Genomic DNA, 22,877 nt, shown 5'->3' on the forward strand with positions numbered 1-22,877 from the left:
CATAAGCTGCACTGTGCCATCAGGTGTGGTCTCTGTATTAGTCATATTTGTATACATAATTATTTACTATCTTGCATCTCTCATTAGAGTCATTATTGCAATAATTCAATCTCCTCCTATTTACAGATGCCTTGTGAATAAGGGAAGGCATCTTTATGCATAAATATAAGCATTATCTTACATACCGGTTAAATAATTGATAGAATATAATTTAGTGCAAATTATGTCTCTTTTACCCCAATATATATATATATATATATATATATATATTGAATCATACATTTTATCATACATTTTATGAATGCTTAGTATGTAGGCCTACAGGGAATTCGGATAGTTTTCAGAACTATAAACTTTTTTCCACATTTTGTTACATTACAGCCTTATTCTAAAATGAATTAAATAGTTTTTTCCCATTGGGGAGTTGGGGAGCTTCTCCCATTGTTCTCTGCAGATCCTCTCAAGCTCTGTCAGGGTGGATGGGGAGAATCGCTGCACAGCTATTTTCAGGTCTCTCCGGAGATGTTCGATCAGGTTCAAGCTCTGGCTGTGCCACTCAAGGACATTCAGAGACTTGTCCCAAAGCCACTCCTGTGTTGTCTTGGCTATGTGCTTAGGGACGTTGTCCTGTTGGAAGGTGAACCTTCGCCCCAGTCTGAGCGCACTGGAGCAGGTTCATTGAGGATCTCTGTACTTTGCTTGGGTCATCTTTCCCACGATCCTGACTAGTCTACAAGTCCCTGCCGCTTAAAAACATCCCCACAGCATGATGCTGCCACCACCATGCTTCACCATGATTCACCATGCTTTGGTGGCAGGTTTCCTCCAGACGTGACGCTTGGCATTCAGGCCAAAGAGTTAAATCTTGGTTTCATCAGACCAGAGACTCTTGCCGCTTCTCATAGGCTGTCATGTGCCTTTTACCAAGGATTGGCTTCCGCTTCTCATAATCTGAGAGCCCTTTAGGTGCCTTTTGACAAACTCCAAGCAGGCTGTCATGTGCCTTTTACCGAGGAGTGGTTTCCGTCTGGCCACTCTACAATAAAGGCCTGATTGGTGCAGTGCTGCAGAGATGGTTGTCCTTCTGGAAGGTTTTTCCATCTCCACAGAGGAACTCTGGAGCTCTGTCAGAGTGACCATCGTGACTATTGGGTTCTTGGTTACCTCCCTGACCAAGGCCCTTCTCCCCCCATTGCTCAGATTGGCTGGGCAGCATGCTCTAGGAAGAGTCTTGGTGGTTCCAACTTCTTGCATTTAAGAATGATTGAAGCCATTGTGGACCTTCAATGCTGCAGAAATGTTTTGGTCCCCTTCCCTATATCTGTGCCTCGACACAATCCTGTCTCAGAGCTCCACGGACAACTCCTTTGACCTCATGGCTTGGTTTTTGCTCTGACATGCACTGTCAACTGTGGGACCTTATATAGACAGGTGTGTGCCTTTCCAAATCATGTCCAATCAATGAATTTTTAGAAACATCTCAAGGATGATCAATGGAAATAGGATGCACCTGAGATCAATTTCGAGTCTCACAGCAAAGAGTCTGAATACTTATGTAAATAAGGTATTTCTGTTTTTTTATTTTTCATAAATTAGCAAAAATTGCCACAAACCTGTTTTCGCTTTGCCATTATATGATATTGTGTGTAGATTGATGAGGGGAAAAAAATAATGTAATATATTTTAGAATAAGGCTGTAATGTATCAAAATGTGGAAAAATGAAAGAGTCTGAATACTTTCCGAATGCACTGTATACACCTCAGATAATTTGCACTGTGTGGAGTGAAGAGGGGGCGCACGAGAGGGGGCGCACAGCAGCGTGCGAGCGATGATGTTTGGAGTGACGACACCACGAAACCATAGCACAAGATTACCGAAGCAGATAGCAATCGGATTGAAGCAACATCCATCAGAGAAGCCCAGAGCCCACTAAAAGTGCCAGTGCTCGTCCAGACTGTGGTGATCAAATCGGGCTTGGAAATGCTTCAGTTCGGCGGCAGGGTGTGCGTTGTCTCCGCTGTCGTCTGGCTGCTTCTGGCGGGGCTGGCGGCTGCGTCTTCTGATCTATTTGACAACCAACTAGGCGACATCAGTTACTGCAAAAAGCAATGCCAGATCACCATCAAAAACAAAAGTCCAGCTAAAGTAAGTGATACTTGGAAACGATATAGACCTCATTGAGGAATAGCAGAATAGCAGTATATATTCGGCTACATATCAATGTGCCGAAAAGTCTGTTTTCGTGCTTGAATCGCTGCTATAATAAGTTCTTATGTTTCGACGACTGTATCCGAAATTGAATACGGTATATCGATAACCGATAGACTTCCCTTTAGTCGTTAAGTGCTGGAAATCTGTTGTGTAAATGTAGCATGGCCAATGCGTAACGAAGGCCCACATTTTTACTAAATTGCATGGTTATCATAAATCCTATCAACTGTAGGCTAGGCTACGCTACCTAACTTAATTTCTGCACTAAGTGGACATTATCATGCACGATTTGGCCGAAAATATCATTTTATGACGCATGTAATTGTTATTCTTTCCACAGCTCTGATCCTCCATTATAGCCATACAGCCTACTCCCCCTGCTTCCTCTGGATTGATTTACACATTAATTACATAATTTATGTATGTTCATATAAAACCCAGTCGTAAAATTGTTGTGGGGGCACCAGACCAAGCATGGCATTCTCCAATAGAGCCTATTGCCATTTGTAATTATTTTGTCGATGAACAGCAATATGCAGGATATGTAAGTAATATCTAATTCATTACAATATCCATGTTTGAATGATTTTAAATAATGTACAATTTGACAAATACTTATAACCTGAAAGATGCCTAATGGATGATTAGTGTCTATAGCCAATACCGGTAACTCCCTCAGCGAGGCTATTATTTACCCAACTACACATCATCGTTAAGGCTCAGCTCAGGTGTGGTTCAGACATCATGCAGGGGAGTGCGGAGCAGAGCAGCAAAATGGATCACAGTGAACTATGCGGAATCACCTGTTTTCTAAACACTGCACCAGTTTATAGGCCCTAAAGTATGCCTTTGATGTGCGCGTATTATTTCAACAACACCTTAGTGACAAATAGTCAGTGCTTGAACAATGTTCCGTTTATTTTATTCATGGGACTATAATTGCCACTGTGTAGTAAGCAAATAGTTCCCTATAAAAAGGAACCGTGCATCCTGGGTCAGAATAAAGCCCCGCTAGACCCACAACGAATAGGGAAAAACGCAGTAAATCGAAAGGATGACACGCATGACACTGTAATACGCCTGTAAACCGTTGATGGTCGGACAGGGGGATCACTTTGTCGCTCACGTTCCTGTGTCAGTCGCTTGGGGGCGCTGTTTTGTTCTTCTGTAATAGAACCAGGCTTGGCGGAAACTGTGACCAAGTGATTGTTTTTCTTCACTCATCACAACATTCCCTGGCACGACATTTGCAGTATTTTCCATGTGTACCTCTAAGATCAATAATTCCTCACCTCATTTAAAATATTTAGTCTGTAACATTATCCAATTGAAATACCTCTGTGGTATAGGCATACCTAATTGCCTATCTCATTAATCACACACAAATCCGGGACAATATCTCATTCTCTTTGAGGATATCTGCTTTGTTTGAATAGTCATAATTAGCTCCTATGTTTTTCTCTCTCCTGAAGGACTCCATACTGAATGCCTGTCACCGTGGTTGTCGTCTCTACTCCATATGTCAGTTTGTGAATGGCAATGCTGGCTTCAACACCAGCAGGGAGGAGTGTCAAGGAGGTAAACAAAACCAAAAACCCCAAGCTATGCTTCAAGGCCAGAAAGCACTTGATTCAACCTATTGTCCTATCATGTGCCTGCACCAGGGCCAACATGACATTAATGGAACCCTGAGTGTGTGTGGCTCAATTGAAGCTGTTCACTGGTGACTTGTTTATTGAAAATCAATCCTGTGATCTGCTGTTCTCCCTGGTCCCCACAGTAGATGCTGAAATGTTCTGATATTGATGACCGCAGGGAGGGGTGAATAGGGACGCCATGACTAACACATGCTGTGTATTTTCTCTTCAACTTCTTTGTCTTTTTCTATCTCTCCCTCTTCTCTCTCTCTCTCCCCCTCCCTTATATTTCTCCCCCCTCTCCCCCTCTCTCTTCTACCCCCCTTTCTCTCTGTAGCATGCCAGGAAGCATACAGCAAACTGCTGGAGCAGGAGGCCTGCAGCACCGGCTGTGCCAGCCAGCCCTCCGAACCTGAGATCAAGAGGAGGAAGGTTAGCATGGTCATTCAGTAGCTATTCAGTAGGCCACACGCACGCACGCACGCACGCACGCACGCACGCACGCACGCACGCACGCACACACACACACACACACACACACACACACACACACACACACACACACACACACACACACACACAGTCTTGTACAGCAACACACATGCACCATGACTTTTTTGCCAGATGAAATAATGGCACCTAAACTCAGACAGTTCAACTTGTTGTTCCCTGCAGCTGAAAGCCATGGCCCACCGTCCCAAGCCCCCCTCTGTCATGGACACCGTGTCCAGCTGGTTTAACGACATCGTCAGCTCTGCTCAGAGCTTCATCTCCTCTACCTGGACCTTCTACCTGCAGGCCGACGACGGCAAGGTGGTGGTCTTCCAGGTGAGACACTGTCAGGACTCAAGTTACACAGTGACTATTGGGGGTACAGCTGTAATTCAAACCTTGGGGGCAACAGAGGTGAACTCAACTCAAACATAAGGGTGAAAGGGGCGTGGGATCAGTACTGTATATGATTTACTAGATAAGTGACGGCTAAGTCAAGACAGGCTGGCTGAATCTATAGAGAAGGACAACCGAGATCTGTAAATCTAGTAATAAAAAGACACGTGGTGAGACAACATGAAATTATGAAAACAAAAGTCTTCATGCCATTTCTTTCTTTAGCCTTAGGGGTGATGGATGGATGCTTGTGTTTTATGGACGTGACATGCTAGCAGAGGTGAGAGCAGGCTCCACAGGCTCTGAGCTGGCTAGCAGGCCTGTGTTTAGTGGGCAACTGGCTGGCTGCCACCCCCTTGACAAATTGACTGGGGGCAAAGAAACAGCAGAAAAGAAGTGAGGCTGAGGGACAGCTGCAAGAGAAGACAAGACACCGCTGCAATACAAATCACAACTGCAGACATTTAGAATGAGTGGGTTCTGCAGAGCAGAGGGCTGGGTGGGATGACAGGCTGTATGGACTCACTAGGAGGACCTTGGTGACTTGTAGCCTTAGGCGTGATACAAAACAAACAGGAAATGGTTAGGTGACCCACTGTGCTAGCAGTTTGTCCACATTATGTAGCAGTTTTAGTAAATACTCAAAAAGGGCCATTTAAAGGCAACACAGTGCACTACTGGAGCTGAAGTGAATCAGACAAAAATAAATGTATTAACAAGTTCATATGAGTTTTCAAGAGTTAGTGAGAGAGCCAACTTGTGGAATGAACGGCACTTGGTCTTCATGCAGTGTTCAGTATGACAAGTTTATTTGGGCCAAGTGATTTATATTTGAATCAGTTCACAGTGGAATTACTTGCGCTCTCCTTCAGTTAATCAGTCATTTGAACAAATAAGACAAAATAAGACAAATAAGACTCACTAAGGAGCCAATAGACGTAGGTGTATTTTGCTACGTGATGTGCAGAGGTGATTCCCAAAACTACTTTCAAAAGAACTGAGACTTTATTTCCAAGAGCTATTGAGGCTTTAGCTCACAGGTCTAATGTGGTCTTGAGTCACTGAAGATTGATACCAGGTCCGTTACATTTAGAGGGCTAACGTGATGCACATAAACCATCTGGGTTCTATATCAATGTGGGTTACCCACAACATTTTTCCAAAAGTTTGTGTGTTTGGATGCAACTGTGATCAAAGCAGCTTCTCTGATTGCTCCAGGCAAGCCACCTGTGTCTGAGGGAGACGGTTTGAGTCTCAGTCCCACAAGCGGCAGATTCTCCCTTCCTCAGCTCCCTTTAGCTGTACCTCAGACAGTGGGCTGAGCTCCAGCTCGGGGAACATCCATCCCTCTCCTACCCATATTTGACATGGGTTAAGTGGCAGCCTCCTTCTTAATCACACTTATTCATGCCATCCTAGCCTCCCAGTGATTCAGGAGTGCTCCTCCCAGGTAATCAGCGAGAATCAAGCTGTTTCCTCCGGGCTTAGAGGGAGTAAACACAGCCGACAGGGCCCTATCATCACTGATTGGGGGGATAACGCTTGTTTGGAAAAGGGGTTTTGTTTCAATTCCTTCTGCGTCCAACATTCACATGATGCAGGGTCCCCCTGAAGGAAATAGGGACATACATAGATACTACTTCTATAACCCCCCCCCCCAAGAAGAAACTGAGCCCAAATAACCCAAAAATACCAAATGAGGGAAGGGAGGTTGTTACTTTGGAAAAGGATCCCTCCTTCCTGTTGGTCTTTGTGCCTCTATAGCCAGAGCACCTTTGGCATTCTGGGACAATAATGCATGACAGATGTACATCAGAAGACCTACTCTTACTGATGGAAAGATTTCCAGTCTGCAGCCAATAACTACTAACATACTCAAATGTTCACTCTTCTCTTCCCATTGCCTTTCCCCCCAATATTACACCTGGATCCAATGCGCTCCGTAAAATCCTTGCTATCGCTAAAACTGGTTGTGAAATGACTTAGAAAATAACAATAGTTTGTCTGAATATCTATGACCTTTTGTTAGACCAAGCCTTATTCTCTTCCACATAGGTCATCTCAGTTAAATTACTATATCTGACCAATTTATTTCCTTTTCTCTTTGTTTATCTCACATTCGTTGACCCATAGACTATTCAAATGCCGATTGATACGTTTTATTTTCAGTTGTCATAACTACGCATGCATACATGGACCTGTGTGTCAAGATTATTATTTTTTCTTTAAAAAATGACTCTCTCTGTCTTCACGTCTTGTTGTTGGGAAAGGTTCAGTAGAGGGGAACCAAAATCCTATTTTAATGAGTTCTCCAGGGGGAGCCAGAAACACAGTCTCCATAATGAAAGGCACAATGATGCCTCTGCTGACAGAGCTGGGTGTGTGTGTGTGTGTGTGTGTGTGTGTGTGTGTGTGTGTGTGTGTGTGTGTGTGTGTGTGTGTGTGTGTGTGTGTGTGTGTGTGTGTGTGTGTGTGTGTGTGTGTGTGTGTGTGTGTTCGCTCACACGCTTGTGTGTGTGTGCGCACGCGCTTGTGTACGTGCGAGTGTGCTTGTGTGTGTGTGTGTGTGTGTGTGTGTGTGTGTGTGTGTGTGTGTGTGTGTGTGTGTGTGTGTGTGTGTGTGTGTGTGTGTGTGTGTGTGTGTGTGTGTGTGTGTGTGTGTGTGTGTGTGTGTGTGTGTGTGTGTGTGCGTGTGTGTGTGTGCGTGTGCTTGTGTGTGTGCGCGCACGCCTACTTGAATATGTGTGTGTATAGACATAGGGATTAACCCTGTCTTCACTCTAAGTGATTTAGGTTCGCTCACATACTGTAGTGCACAATTGCTGTTTTTAAAGGCCTCTTTTCAGAGACACTTTCTTCAGTCAAGTGGCCTTTTCACTCCCCTCAGAGAGAATGAATTGGGGGGCTCTTGAGCAGCCAACCAGGACAGACTCAGCAATGGGCAAGCAGGGGGTCCTTTAATGAAGTTAGAGAGAAAGAAATGCTGATTTAAAACTCACCTGTGTGCCAAAGAACAATCCATACAATCTGCTCTATACAATCTATATCTCAGGAGGGTTCAGTGCCACCTGAACAGCCATTATAAGGTGTGATTAAGTGGTTTTATTTTTGTACTGTTTGGTAGTTTGGAAGTACTGTTTTGTACTGTTTGGTAGTTTGGAAGTCTATCTGGCTCAATTTCACAGATGGCTGAGGTACACAGTGCCTGGCTTGCAAGCAGCACGCATTTTGTAAAAATGCAATGTTTTCCTATAATCAGCGAGTCCTCTCTTTGTTTGAGTACATGTGGCAGTATCCTCTACATCTAAGTCTGCAGTTGTGTGTATTTCTCCCTGTCGTGTTTCGCTGTTCATTGAGTATTCTTAGTCCAGACTTCATTATGGTCTAACCTCAATGTGTAAAACAGACATTTTTCTGCCACTTTTTCAGTGAATTACTGTGTGTAATTACTAGTGCCTGAATTGACTTTGTTTGTTGTTCCTACCAGAGCCAACCAGAGATTGAGTACACTCTGCCGGAGCTGCAGGGCCCCCGCTCCAATGTGACAGACAAACCCTGGCCACAGGTCCACTCCCACACACAGAGACCCCATGGTGAGACACCACCCGCCTGCAGTGTTGTGGCATGCAGCTCTGTCACACATCGAGACCCATAATGTACAAATCATAATAAGACCTGTAGGATATATAGTATACAGTGCATTAAAACTTATTAGGGATAGGGGGCAGTATTTTCACGTCTGGATGAAAAGCATGCCCAAAGTGAACTGCCTGTTACTCAGGCCCAGAAGCTAGGAAATTATTTGGATAGAAAACACTCTAAAGTTTCTAATACTGTAAAAAAAAATGTCTTCGAGTAAAACAGAACTGATTTGGCAGGCGAAACCCCGAGGACAAACCATCCAAGGAAAACATTTTTGAGGTCATAGTATTTCCTAAAATTTTTCTATGGGAAACCCTATTTAATAGGAACCTGGTTGCAGTTCCTATGGCTTCCACTAGATGTCAACAGTCTTTAGAAATTGGTTGATGTTTTTACATTTACATTTACATTTAAGTCATTTAGCAGACGCTCTTATCCAGAGCGACTTACAAATTGGTGCATTCACCTTATGACATCCAGTGGGACAGTCACTTAACAATAGTGCATCTAAAACTTAGGGGGGGGTGGGGTGAGAGGGATTACTTAACCTATCCTAGGTATTCCTTAAAGAGGTGGGGTTTCAGGTGTCTCCGGAAGGTGGTGATTGACTCCGCTGTCCTGGCGTCGTGAGGGAGTTTGTTCCACCATAGGGGGGGCCAGGGCAGCGAACAGTTTTGACTGGGCTGAGCGGGAGCTGTACTTCCTCAGTGGTAGGGAGGCGAGCAGGCCAGAGGTGGATGAACGCAGTGCCCTTGTTTGGGTGTAGGGCCTGATCAGAGCCTGGAGGTACTGAGGTGCCGTTCCCCTCACAGCTCCGTAGGCAAGCACCATGGTCTTGTAGCGGATGCGAGCTTCAACTGGAAGCCAGTGGAGAGAACGGAGGAGCGGGGTGACGTGAGAGAACTTGGGAAGGTTGAACACCAGACGGGCTGCGGCGTTCTGGATGAGTTGAAGGGGTTTAATGGCACAGGCAGGGAGCCCAGCCAACAGCGAGTTGCAGTAATCCAGACGGGAGATGACAAGTGCCTGGATTAGGACCTGCGCCGCTTCCTGTGTGAGGCAGGGTCGTACTCTGCGGATGTTGTAGAGCATGAACCTACAGGAACGGGCCACCGCCTTGATGTTAGTTGAGAACGACAGGGTGTTGTCCAGGATCACGCCAAGGTTCTTGGCGCTCTGGGAGGAGGACACAATGGAGTTGTCGACCGTGATGGCGAGATCATGGAACGGGCAGTCCTTCCCCGGGAGGAAGAGCAGCTCCGTCTTGCCGAGGTTCAGCTTGAGGTGGTGATCCGTCATCCACACTGATATGTCTGCCAGACATGCAGAGATGCGATTCGCCACCTGGTCATCAGAAGGGGAAAGGAGAAGATTAATTGTGTGTCGTCTGCATAGCAATGATAAGAGAGACCATGTGAGGTTATGACAGAGCCAAGTGACTTGGTGTATAGCGAGAATAGGAGAGGGCCAAGAACAGAGCCCTGGGGGACACCAGTGGTGAGAGCGCGTGGTGAGGAGACAGATTCCCGCCACGCCACCTGGTAGGAGCGACCTGTCAGGTAGGACGCAATCCAAGCGTGGGCCGCGCCGGAGATGCCCAACTCGGAGAGGGTGGAGAGGAGGATCTGATGGTTCACAGTATCGAAGGCAGCCGATAGATCTAGAAGGATGAGAGCAGAGGAGAGAGAGTTAGCTTTAGCAGTGCGGAGCGCCTCCGTGATACAGAGGAGAGCAGTCTCAGTTGAATGACTAGTCTTGAAACCTGACTGATTTGGATCAAGAAGGTCATTCAGAGAGAGATAGCGGGAGAGCTGGCCAAGGACGGCACGTTCAAGAGTTTTGGAGAGAAAAGAAAGAAGGGATACTGGTCTGTAATTGTTGACATCGGAGGGATCGAGTGTAGGTTTTTTCAGAAGGGGTGCAACTCTCGCTCTCTTGAAGACGGAAGGGACGTAGCCAACGGTCAGGGATGAGTTGATGAGCGAGGTGAGGTAAGGGAGAAGGTCTGGAGAAGAGAGGAGGGGATAGGGTCAAGCGGGCAGGTTGTTGGGCGGCCGGCCGTCACAAGACGCGAGATTTCATCTGGAGAGAGAGGGGAGAAAGAGGTCAGAGCACAGGGTAGGGCAGTGTGAGCAGAACCAGCGGTGTCGTTTGACTTAGCAAACGAGGATCGGATGTCGTCGACCTTCTTTTCAAAATGGTTGACGAAGTCATCTGCAGAGAGGGAGGAGGGGGGAGGGGGCGGAGGATTCAGGAGGGAGGAGAAGGTGGCAAAGAGCTTCCTAGGGTTAGAGGCAGATGCTTGGAATTTAGCGTGGTAGAAAGTGGCTTTAGCAGCAGAGACAGAGGAGGAAAATGTAGAGAGGAGGGAGTGAAAGGATGCCAGGTCCGCAGGGAGGCGAGTTTTCCTCCATTTCCGCTCGACTGCCCGGAGCCCTGTTCTGTGAGCTCGCAATGAGTCATCGAGCCACGGAGCGGGAGGGGAGGACCGAGCCGGCCTGGAGGATAGGGGACATAGAGAGTCAAGGGATGCAGAGAGGGAGGAGAGGAGGGTTGAGGAGGCAGAATCAGGAGATAGGTGGGAGAAGGTTTGAGCGGAGGGAAGAGATGATAGGATGGAAGAGGAGAGAGTAGCGGGGGAGAGAGAGCGAAGGTTGGGACGGCGCGATACCATCCGAGTAGGGGCAGTGTGGGAGGTGTTGGATGAGAGCGAGAGGGAAAAGGATACAAGGCAGTGGTCGGAGACTTGGAGGGGAGTTGCAGTGAGGTTAGTGGAAGAACAGCATCTAGTAAAGATGAGGTCGAGCGTATTGCCTGCCTTGTGAGTAGGGGGGAAGGTGAGAGGGTGAGGTCAAAAGAGGAGAGGAGTGGAAAGAAGGAGGCAGAGAGGAAAGAGTCAAAGGTAGACGTGGGGAGGTTAAAGTCGCCCAGAACTGTGAGAGGTGAGCCGTCCTCAGGAAAGGAGCTTATCAAGGCATCAAGCTCATTGATGAACTCTCCGAGGGAACCTGGAGGGCGATAAATGATAAGGATGTTAAGCTTGAAAGGGCTAGTAACTGTGACAGCATGGAATTCAAAGGAGGCGATAGACAGATGGGTAAGGGGAGAAAGAGAGAATGACCACTTGGGAGAGATGAGGATCCCGGTGCCACCACCCCGCTGACCAGACGCTCTCGGGGTGTGCGAGAACACGTGGGCGGACGAAGAGAGAGCAGTAGGAGTAGCAGTGTTGTCTGTGGTGATCCATGTTTCCGTCAGTGCCAAGAAGTCGAGGGACTGGAGGGAGGCATAGGCTGAGATGAACTCTGCCTTGTTGACCGCAGATTGGCAGTTCCAGAGGCTACCGGAGACCTGGAACTCCACGTGGGTCGTGCGCGCTGGGACCACCAGAGTAGGGTGGCGCGGCCACGCGGTGTGGAGCGTTTGTATGGTCTGTGCAGAGAGGAGAGAACAGGGATAAACAGACACATAGTTGACAGGCTACAGAAGAGGCTACGCTAATGCAAAGGAGATTGGAATGACAAGTGGACTACACGTCTCGAATGTTCAGAAAGTTAAGCTACGTAGCAAGAATCTTATTGACTAAAATGATTAAAATGATACAGTACTGCTGAAGTAGGCCAGCTGGCAGTGGGTGCGTTGTTGACACTACACTAATCAAGTCGTTCCGTTGAGTGTAATAGTTTCTGCAGTGTTGCTATTCGGGGGCTAGCAGGCTAGCTAGCAGTGTTGTTTACGTTACGTTGCGTTAAAAGAACGACAATAGATGGCTAGCGAACCTAGAAAATCGCTCTAGACTACACAATTATCTTTGATACAAAGACGGCTATGTAGCTAGCTAAGTAGCTAGCTACGATCAAACAAATCAAACCGTTGTACTGTAATGAAATGAAGTGAAAAAGTGATACAACCTGTGAATGCGACCGGGTAGTTGAGTTCTATACAGAAGACGTTGGCTAGCGTTGGCTAGCTGTTGGCTAGCGTTGGCTAGCTGTTGGCTAGCGTTGGCTAGCTGTTGGCTAGCTAGGAGAGTCACCTACGTTAAGGACGACAAATAGCTGGCTAGCTAACCTCGGTAAATTAAGATAATCACTCTAAGACTACACACTCTAAACCTAAACAACACAATTATCTTGGATACGATGATACGATGATACGAAGACAGCAAAGACAGCTATGTAGGTAGCTAACACTAAACTAATCAAGTCGTTCAGTTGAGTGAAATAGTAATAGTTTCTCAGTGCAGCTAATCAGTGGACGTTAGCTAGCTGGCTAGTGAGGACTACGTTAGGACGGCGAAATACGATAATTACGCAATTATCTTTGATACAAAGACGGCTAATTATTTTTCTTTTGCGAAATTAAGAAGTATGGCTGTTCTTTGTAAGTGTCACTCCAGGTGGACTCTACTGTTTGGTGCGCGTGAACTGGAACGTGCTTCACGTTGTTTTTATCCGGTATTGGAAACAGTTTTTCCCGTTTTAAATTTGATCAATTATTTCCGTTTTAGGATACCTGAGGTTTAATTAGGAACGTTGTTTGAAATGTTTGGACCAAGTTTACAGGTAACTTATTAGATCCTTTGTAGTCATGTTGGGCGAGTTGGAACCGGTGTATTTCTGAATCAAATGCGCCAAATAAATGGACATTTTGGGGATATAAAGAAGGAATTTATCGAACAAAACGACCATTCATTGTGTCATTGAGACATTTGAGATTGCAAAAAGAAGAAGATCTTCAAAGGTAAGGCATTTATTATATCGTTATTTCTGACTTTTATGTCGCCACCTGCCTGGTTGAAAATTATTTTCATGTGTTCGTATGCGGGGCGCTGTCCTCAGATAATCGCATGGTCTGCTTTCGCCGTAAAGCCTTTTTGAAATCTGACACTGCGGCTGGATTAACAAGAAGTTAAGCTTTATTTTGATGTTTCACACTTATATTTTTGTGAATCTTGAATATTGATATTTCTGTAGTTTGAATTTGACGCTCTGCAATTTCACTGGATGTTGTCAATTCGATCCCGCTAAAGGGATTGGCACGCGAAGGGATCACTAACAGGTTAAAGGAGGATTGCATTGAATTGAATATGCTTTATTGATCTCTAGAGGGATGAAATTAGGTTACATTTGTTACACTTCCTCACAAAGTCTGTTGCTCATAAGTGTTCACCTCTGTGCAGGTGTGAAAGGACATGGGGAGAAGGGAGCAGCCAAGGCCGGAGGCAAGGGGAAGCACCCAGCAGTCCAGCAACATACAGAGGACCCCACCGCTGAGCATGACTTCCTGGGTTGCATGTCAAGGTGAGGAAATATTGAACAACAACAGTCATCTGCCCAAATCAACCCATTTCGTTCCCTCTGATTTAGAGGTCTTCTGAGTTGTAAGGACCTCCCCTTTCTCTCAGGCGCTCTGGACTGCCTCGTTGGATCCTGGCTGCCTGTCTCTTCCTGTCCATCATGGTGATGTTGTGGCTCAGCTGTGCCAGCCTGGTCACTGCACCTGAACAGCACATCAAAACAGAGGTAAACACAGCACCAGAACAGCACATCGACACAGAGGTAAACACAGCACCAGAACAGCACATCGACACAGAGGTAAACACAGCACCAGAACAGCACATCAAAACAGAGGTAAACACAGCACCAGAACAGCACATCAAAACAGAGGTAAACACAGCACCAGAACAGCACATCAAAAGAGGTAAACACAGCACCAGAACAGCACATCAAAACAGAGGTAAACACAGCACCAGAACAGCACATCAAAACAGAGGTAAACACAGCACCAGAACAGCACATCAAAACAGAGGTAAACACAGCACCAGAACAGCACATCAAAACAGAGGTAAACACAGCACCAGAACAGCACATCAAAACAGAGGTAAACACAGCACCAGAACAGCACATCAAAACAGAGGTAAACACAGCACCAGAACAGCACATCAAAACAGAGGTAAACACAGCACCAGAACAGCACATCAAAACAGAGGTAAACACAGCACCAGAACAGCACATCAAAAGAGGTAAACACAGCACCAGAACAGCACATCAAAACAGAGGTAAACACAGCACCAGAACAGCACATCAAAACAGAGGTAAACAAAGCACCAGAACAGCACATCAAAACAGAGGTAAACAAAGCACCAGAACAGCACATCAAGACAGTGGTAAACAAAGCACCAGAACTGTTATGCAGGTGAATGAGGACCCAAAAGCGACTTGGCGAAAACAGAGTTTTTAATCCAGTAAAGTTACTTTACAAACAAAAGGCATAATACTACTCGTAATGACGAGAACAGACTGGAGACTTGATCAAGAACTGCAGGTTGCCTCGGGAAGGCACTTGAACGTAGCAGACTCAGACACCTGCTCACCACGCAGCATCTGAGGGAAACACGACACGACAGGGCAATACATAGACACAGCACGGTGAACAATAGACAAGGATCCGACAGGGCAGGAACGGAAAACAAGGAGAGAAATAGGGACTCTAATCAGGGAAAAGGATCGGGAACAGGTGTGGGAAGACTAAATGATTGATTAGGGGAATAGGAACAGCTGGGAGCAGGAACGGAACGATAGAGAGAAGAGAGAGCGAGAGAGTGAGAGAGGGAGGGGGAGAGAGAGGGATAGAAAGAGGGAAAGAACCTAATAAGACCAGCAGAGGGAAACGAATAGAAGGGGAAGCACAGGGACAAGACATGATAATCAATGACAAAACATGACAGTACCCCCCCACTCACCGAGCGCCTCCTGGCGCACTCGAGGAGGAATCCTGGCGGCAACGGAGGAAATCATCAATAAGTGAACGGTCCAGCACGTCCCGAGACGGAACCCAACTCCTCTCCTCAGGACCGTAACCCTCCCAATCCACTAAGTATTGGTGACCCCGTCCCCGAGAACGCATGTCCATGATCTTACGTACCTTGTAAATAGGTGCGCTCTCGACAAGGACGGGAGGGGGGAGGGAAGACGAACGGGGGTGCGAAGAAAGGGCTTGACACAGGAGACATGGAAGACAGGATGGACGCGACGAAGATGTCGCGGAAGAAGCAGTCGCACAGCGACAGGATTGACGACCTGGGAGACACGGAACGGACCAATGAACCGCGGAGTCAACTTACGAGAAGCTGTCGTAAGAGGAAGGTTGCGAGTGGAAAGCCACACTCTCTGGCCGCAACAATACCTTGGACTCTTAATCCTGCGTTTATTGGCGGCTCTCACAGTCTGTGCCCTGTAACGGCAAAGTGCAGACCTCACCCTCCTCCAGGTGCGCTCACAACGTTGGACAAACGCTTGAGCGGAGGGAACGCTGGACTCGGCAAGCTGGGATGAGAACAGAGGAGGCTGGTAACCCAGACTACTCTGAAACGGAGATAACCCGGTAGCAGACGAAGGAAGCGAGTTGTGAGCGTATTCTGCCCAGGGGAGCTGTTCTGCCCAAGACGCAGGGTTTCTGAAAGAAAGGCTGCGTAGTATGCGACCAATCGTCTGATTGGCCCTCTCTGCTTGACCGTTAGACTGGGGATGAAACCCGGAAGAGAGACTGACGGACGCACCAATCAAACGACAGAACTCCCTCCAAAACTGTGACGTGAATTGCGGGCCTCTGTCTGAAACGGCGTCTAACGGGAGGCCATGAATTCTGAACACATTCTCGATAATGATTTGTGCCGTCTCCTTAGCGGAAGGAAGTTTAGCGAGGGAATGAAATGTGCCGCCTTAGAGAACCTATCGACAACCGTAAGAATCACAGTCTTCCCCGCAGACAAAGGCAGACCGGTAATGAAGTCTAGGGCGATGTGAGACCATGGTCGAGAAGGAATGGGGAGTGGTCTGAGACGACCGGCAGGAGGAGAGTTACCCGACTTAGTCTGCGCGCAGTCCGAACAAGCAGCCACGAAACGGCGCGTGTCACGCTCCTGAGTCGGCCACCAAAAGCGCTGGCGAATAGACGCAAGAGTGCCTCGAACACCGGGATGACCAGCTAACTTGGCAGAGTGAGCCCACTGAAGAACAGCCAGACGAGTGGAAACAGGAACGAAAAGGAGGTTACTAGGACAAGCGCGCGGCGACGCAGTGTGCGTGAGTGCTTGCTTAACCTGTCTTTCAATTCCCCAGACTGTCAACCCGACAACACGCCCATAAGGAAGAATCCCCTCGGGATCAGTAGAAGCCACAGAAGAACTAAACAGACGGGATAAGGCATCAGGCTTGGTGTTTTTGCTACCCGGACGGTAAGAAATCACAAACTCGAAACGAGCGAAAAACAACGCCCAACGAGCTTGACGGGCATTAAGTCGTTTGGCAGAACGGATGTACTCAAGGTTCTTATGGTCTGTCCAAACGACAAAGGAACGGTCGCCCCCTCCAACCACTGTCGCCATTCGCCTAGGGCTAAGCGGATGGCGAGCAGTTCACGGTTACCCACATCATAGTTGCGCTCAGATGGCGACAGGCGATGAGAAAAATAAGCGCAAGGATGAACCTTATCATCAGACTGGAAGCGCTGGGATAGAATGGCTCCCACGCCTACCTCTGAAGCGTCAACCTCGACAATGAATTGTCTAGTGACGTCAGGAGTAACGAGGATAGGAGCGGACGTAAAACGTTCTTTTAGAAGATCAAAAGCTCCCTGGGCGGAACCGGACCACTTAAAACACGTCTTGACAGAAGTAAGAGCTGTGAGAGGGGCAGCAACTTGACCGAAATTACGAATGAAACGCCGATAGAAATTAGCGAAACCTAAAAAGCGCTGCAACTCGACACGTGACCTTGGAACGGGCCAATCACTGACAGCTTGGACCTTAGCGGAATCCATCTGAATGCCTTCAGCGGAAATAACGGAACCGAGAAAAGTAACGGAGGAGACATGAAAAGAGCACTTCTCAGCCTTTACGTAGAGACAATTCTCTAAAAGGCGCTGTAGAACACGTCGAACGTGCTGAACATGAATCTCGAGTGACGGTGAAAAAATCAGGATATCGTCAAGATAGACAAAAACAAAGATGTTCAGCATGTCTCTCAGAACATCATTAACTAATGCCTGAAAAACAGCTGGCGCATTGGCGAGACCAAACGGCAGAACCCGGTACTCAAAATGCCCTAACGGAGTGTTAAACGCCGTTTTCCACTCGTCCCCCTCTCTGATGCGCACGAGATGGTAAGCGTTACGAAGGTCCAACTTAGTAAAGCACCTGGCTCCCTGCAGAATCTCGAAGGCTGATGACATAAGGGGAAGCGGATAACGATTCTTAACCGTTATGTCATTCAGCCCTCGATAATCCACGCAGGGGCGCAGAGTACCGTCCTTCTTCTTAACAAAAAGAACCCCGCCCCGGCCGGAGAGGAAGAAGGCACTATGGTACCGGCGTCAAGAGACACAGATAAATAATCCTCGAGAGCCTTACGTTCGGGAGCCGACAGAGAGTATAGTCTACCCCGAGGAGGAGTGGTCCCCGGAAGGAGATCAATACTACAATCATACTACCGGTGAGGAGGAAGGGAGTTGGCTCGGGACCGACTGAAGACCGTGCGCAGATCATGATATTCCTCCGGCACTCCTGTCAAATCGCCAGGTTCCTCCTGAGAAGTGGGGACAGAAGAAATGGGAGGGATGGCAGACATTAAACACTTCACATGACAAGAAACGTTCCAGGATAGGATAGAATTACTAGACCAATTAATAGAAGGATTATGACATACTAGCCAGGGATGACCCAAAACAACAGGTGTAAATGGTGAACGAAAAATCAAAAAAGAAATAGTCTCACTGTGGTTACCAGATACTGTGAGAGTTAAAGGTAGTGTCTCAAATCTGATACTGGGAAGATGACTACCATCTAAGGCAAACATGGGCGTAGGCTTGTCTAACTGTCTGAAAGGAATGTCATGTTTCCGAGCCCATGCTTCGTCCATGAAACAACCCTCAGCCCCAGAGTCAATCAAGGCACTGCATGTAGCACCCGAACCGGTCCAGCGTAGATGGACCGACATAGTAGTACAGGATCTAGATGAAGAGACCTGAGTAGTAGCGCTCACCAGTAGCCCTCCGCTTACTGATGAGCTCTGGCCTTTACTGGACATGAATTGACAAAATGTCCATCAAATCCGCAATAGAGGCACAGGCGGTTGGTGATCCTCCGTTCCCTCTCCTTGGTCGAGATGCGAATACCTCCCAGCTGCATGGGCTCAGTCTCTGAGCCAGAGGAGGGAGATGGTTGCGATGCGGTGCAGGGAAACACCGTTGACGCGAGCTCTCTTCCACGAGCTTGGTGACGAAGATCTACCCGTCGTTCTATGCGGATGGCGAGAGCAATCAAAGAATCCACACTGGAAGGAACCTCCCGAGAGAGAATCTCATCTTTGACCACTGCGTGGAGTCCCTCCAGAAAACGAGCGAGCAGCGCCGGCTCGTTCCAGTCACTAGAGGCAGCAAGAGTGCGAAACTCTATAGAGTAATCCGTTATGGATCGATCACCTTGGCATAGGGAAGCCAGGGCCCTAGAAGCCTCCCTACCAAAAACTGAACGGTCAAAAACCCGAATCATCTCCTCTTTAAAGTTCTGGTAATTGTTAGAACAATCAGCCCTTGCCTCCCAGATAGCTGTGCCCCACTCTCGAGCCCGGCCAGTAAGGAGTGAAATGACGTAAGCAACCCGAGCTCTCTCGCTAGAGTATGTGTTGGGTTGGAGAGAGAACACAATATCACACTGGGTGAGAAAGGAGCGGCACTCCGTGGGCTGCCCGGAGTAGCAAGGTGGGTTATTAACCCTAGGTTCCGGAGGCTCGGCAGGCCAGGAAGTAACAGGTGGCACGAGACGAAGACTCTGGAACTGTCCAGAGAGGTCGGAAACCTGAGCGGCCAGGTTCTCCACGGCATGGCGAGCAGCAGACAATTCCTGCTCGTGTCTGCCGAGCATGGCTCCTTGGATCTCGACGGCAGTGTTACGAGCATCTGTAGTCGCTGGGTCCATTCCTTGGTCGGATCCTTCTGTTATGCAGGTGAATGAGGACCCAAAAGCGACTTGGCGAAAACAGAGTTTTTAATCCAGTAAAGTTACTTTACAAACAAAAGGCATAATACTACTCGTAATGACGAGAACAGACTGAAGACTTGATCAAGAACTGCAGGTTGCCTCGGGAAGGCACTTGAACGTAGCAGACTCAGACACCTGCTCACCACGCAGCATCTGAGGGAAACACGACACGACAGGGCAATACATAGACACAGCACGGTGAACAATAGACAAGGATCCGACAGGGCAGGAACGGAAAACAAGGAGAGAAATAGGGACTCTAATCAGGGAAAAGGATCGGGAACAGGTGTGGGAAGACTAAATGATTGATTAGGGGAATAGGAACAGCTGGGAGCAGGAACGGAACGATAGAGAGAAGAGAGAGCGAGAGAGTGAGAGAGGGAGGGGGAGAGAGAGGGAAAGAACCTAATAAGACCAGCAGAGGGAAACGAATAGAAGGGGAAGCACAGGGACAAGACATGATAATCAATGACAAAACATGACAAGAACAGCACATCAAGACAGAGGTAAACACAGCACCAGAACAGCACATCAAAAGAGGTAAACACAGCACCAGAACAGCATCACGAAAAACCTGAATTATATTGGCTCTTGTCTTTTAGATGAAAAACAGCTAACCCTCTGTGTAACTTCATTTCCCCTGTTAGATTAATTGTTAACTCACTGAAGTGTTACCTGAAAGCTGGAATCTGCATTTTGCATTTGTTTTTGTTTTGTTTATGAAATGGAGGAGAGTAGCATCCAGCATCGTGATGAAAAAAATTGCAATTCATACTCTTCCCTTCTATCGTGTGTGCAATGGTGTGCATGATGTCCTAGGGAAACAAACATTCTTCATTGTTTTAAGGAATTTCTTTGTTATTGTAATATCGCAAATGGATGTGGCAGTTTCACCAATACTGATTCCAGCCTTAACATGTGTTTGCCTGAGATGAATTAGGCCTAGAGACAATGGGAACATTTCTATCGATTTGAAGGAATAACTGATTCCTTTCCCAGCTGAGCATCAACGGAGACAATGAGTTTCTGGATGACGTCCAGAAGGTCAACCCCTACTACCTGACCCCTGTGATTGCTGTAGCCATCGACCAACCAGAGGAGAGCGAGGAAGCTGGACCACTGCCAGTCAAGGTTGACCTCAACAAGACATCTCTTTAGGGGACCAAAGGGATCGGCTCTCTGGTTTCTAGGGTAACCATTTCGTAAAAACCTCCCTCAGTAAAAGAGGGGAACAGAAACACACCAACACACACCAGATTGTTTTATACACACATGGCACAATCCCTTCAAAACATATTTGTCCCGTCTGAATTCTAGTTTCTATAACAAGTCTGACCATCAGATTTTAGCCTGTTGTGCTTATCTCTGCATACAATACCAGTTTTCTAGATCCCTAGTGTCCGTTGATAAATCTCACCAAGAGTGTGGAGACCTAGTTGTCACCACCTTCTTGTACCTATCATTTTGTATTTGACAATGCAATTGCTTAAGGCTTGTTTAATGGACATTGTAACTATTAAATGTAACTACTTAGATCTGCCTGTGAGGAAGTCAAGGAGAACATGTGCTCTGAAAGCTTTCCAGGCTTTTGATGTCAAGGGATACAAAAGAAAGGACACACACAGGGATTCAAATTGAAGATGAATAAAAATTATCTTACATCCTCTTGGAATTAATTTGTGACTTGCAGATAGAGAAAAGGTATGGAGATGTTTAAAATGCTTTGAAAACTATATTGTGAACGCTGCAGGAGACAATAGCTACCACGTTTCACCTTTGATAATCACCGATATCAGCTTTGTGAAGGAAATATCACCTAAAAGAAGCAAATACACTCCATAAATTATAGATCTCTGTAGATCTTACAGAGAATTCTCAGATCAGATGAAACGCCCCATTTAATTGAATTCTGACATTTGGCAAATAAAGGAATTGTGCTCAAATTATGTTGACTTACGCCCTCAGATAACTGTGTGTGTGTGTGTGTGTGTGTGTGTGTGTGTGTGTGTGTGTGTGTGTGTGTGTGTGTGTGTGTGTGTGTGTGTGTGTGTGTGCGTGTGCGTGTGCGTGTGCGTGTGTGTGTGTGTTTGTGTGAGTGAGAGTGCGCACAGCGTGTGCATGTGTGTGTGAACAAAATAAAAACAGTACTTGGCGCTGAATTAAACTGGAAGTGTCCCGCCCACTCAGAATGAGAATTATTGTATGTATTTATTAATGACTTTGTGTATTTATTCATGACTTTGTGTATTTATTCAGAACCAATAGCATAAGGTACCAGTTTACTTACTGGTGTCAGTGAAGTCCCACGTAAATACTCATCTATCCAAATCTATCTTATTGCTGCAACTGTGATACAACAATGTACCCCCCTTTTCCAGAGACACGCAGGAAGACTAATATTACTCTATTATTACTATATCTCCTTAAGGGTTAGTCTTATTAGCTCTTAAATGTACCATGCGCTTTCTAATAGTAGACGTTTTTGTATGCTACACAGGCACATCATTATAGGGAAGACCAATGGGATGCTCAATGCAAGGCTTTTAGAATAGACCTTCGTCATCGAGTAACACACTCAATGCGATTTCTGTTCTCTCCTCGGTGATGTTGATGTCCAGTGAAGTACATTGTCCTTTTGCCTACTCACTGTGCATGCTAGTACGCTACACCACATTCAATGAAACCACCCATCTATCTCAGTATGGCAGGAAACTAATGTACACTTGTGATTTTTGTGTTTCTATTTAAGTGCCGAATAGAATGTTAGGATATTAATCTGATGATTTAAGTTAAGGAAAGAAACCAGATGGATATATCTAAAAGCCCTTCGATATCAGTCCTGGTTCAAGTGAAGGATACAGCGCCATGTAGAATGTGATAAGCGTTTCGAACTGTTACGGTTCCTTTTTCTCTGTATGTTTTCAATGAAATAATACATAACCTCGACATGATGAATAAAGTGTGTTCATGGTGAATAGAATGGAGATGCCTGTGGGTTTTATGTCAGTGCACATACATGTATCGCATCTACAGTATGCATGATCAATTATGCAATGACTTGTAGTCCCATTAAGATTTAAGACGTTCTTTAAGCCATTCTTATACCATGTTCATTTAAAGCATACATTTCCACTTTCTTCCATACATTCAAATTGTTCATGGAGGATATGAAATATCAACAACATAATCACATAGCACTACGTCATGCTAGCTGGTACAGTATCTTCTTTTTGTCAAATGTTCTATTTTGGTTGTAAAAACGTCCGACATTTTTCATGTACATGATCTCCCCAGACTCCCATTGTTTCTGTGTGCTATTTCAGAGTCTCTGTGCTCCCAAGTGAGACACATTTCAGTTGCAGGGAAGTGAGGGAACCCTACCAAATGCATCTGGAACTCATTAGAAACCCTCCTGTCCAGACAAAAGACACACACACACAAAGCATGGGTGGCTGAA

The 22,877-nt window shown here is 46.5% G+C and overlaps 1 protein-coding gene across 1 annotated transcript; it reads left to right on the top strand.

Annotated features, from left to right (window-relative positions):
- Nucleotides 1-1,789: 1,789 nt before the first annotated feature.
- On the top strand, nucleotides 1,790-22,400 carry LOC123996586 (transmembrane protein 59-like). Its single transcript, XM_046300064.1, has 8 exons — nucleotides 1,790-2,146; nucleotides 3,685-3,790; nucleotides 4,187-4,281; nucleotides 4,525-4,677; nucleotides 8,225-8,330; nucleotides 13,562-13,682; nucleotides 13,787-13,904; nucleotides 20,420-22,400. Exons 1-8 carry the CDS (start codon nucleotides 1,982-1,984, stop codon nucleotides 20,576-20,578), a joined length of 1,023 nt encoding a protein of 340 aa, XP_046156020.1. The 5' UTR covers nucleotides 1,790-1,981; the 3' UTR covers nucleotides 20,579-22,400.
- The last annotated feature ends 477 nt before the right edge of the window (nucleotides 22,401-22,877 follow it).

Source organism: Oncorhynchus gorbuscha, linkage group LG15 (genome assembly GCF_021184085.1).
Source record: "Oncorhynchus gorbuscha isolate QuinsamMale2020 ecotype Even-year linkage group LG15, OgorEven_v1.0, whole genome shotgun sequence".
Lineage (NCBI taxonomy): Eukaryota > Metazoa > Chordata > Actinopteri > Salmoniformes > Salmonidae > Oncorhynchus > Oncorhynchus gorbuscha.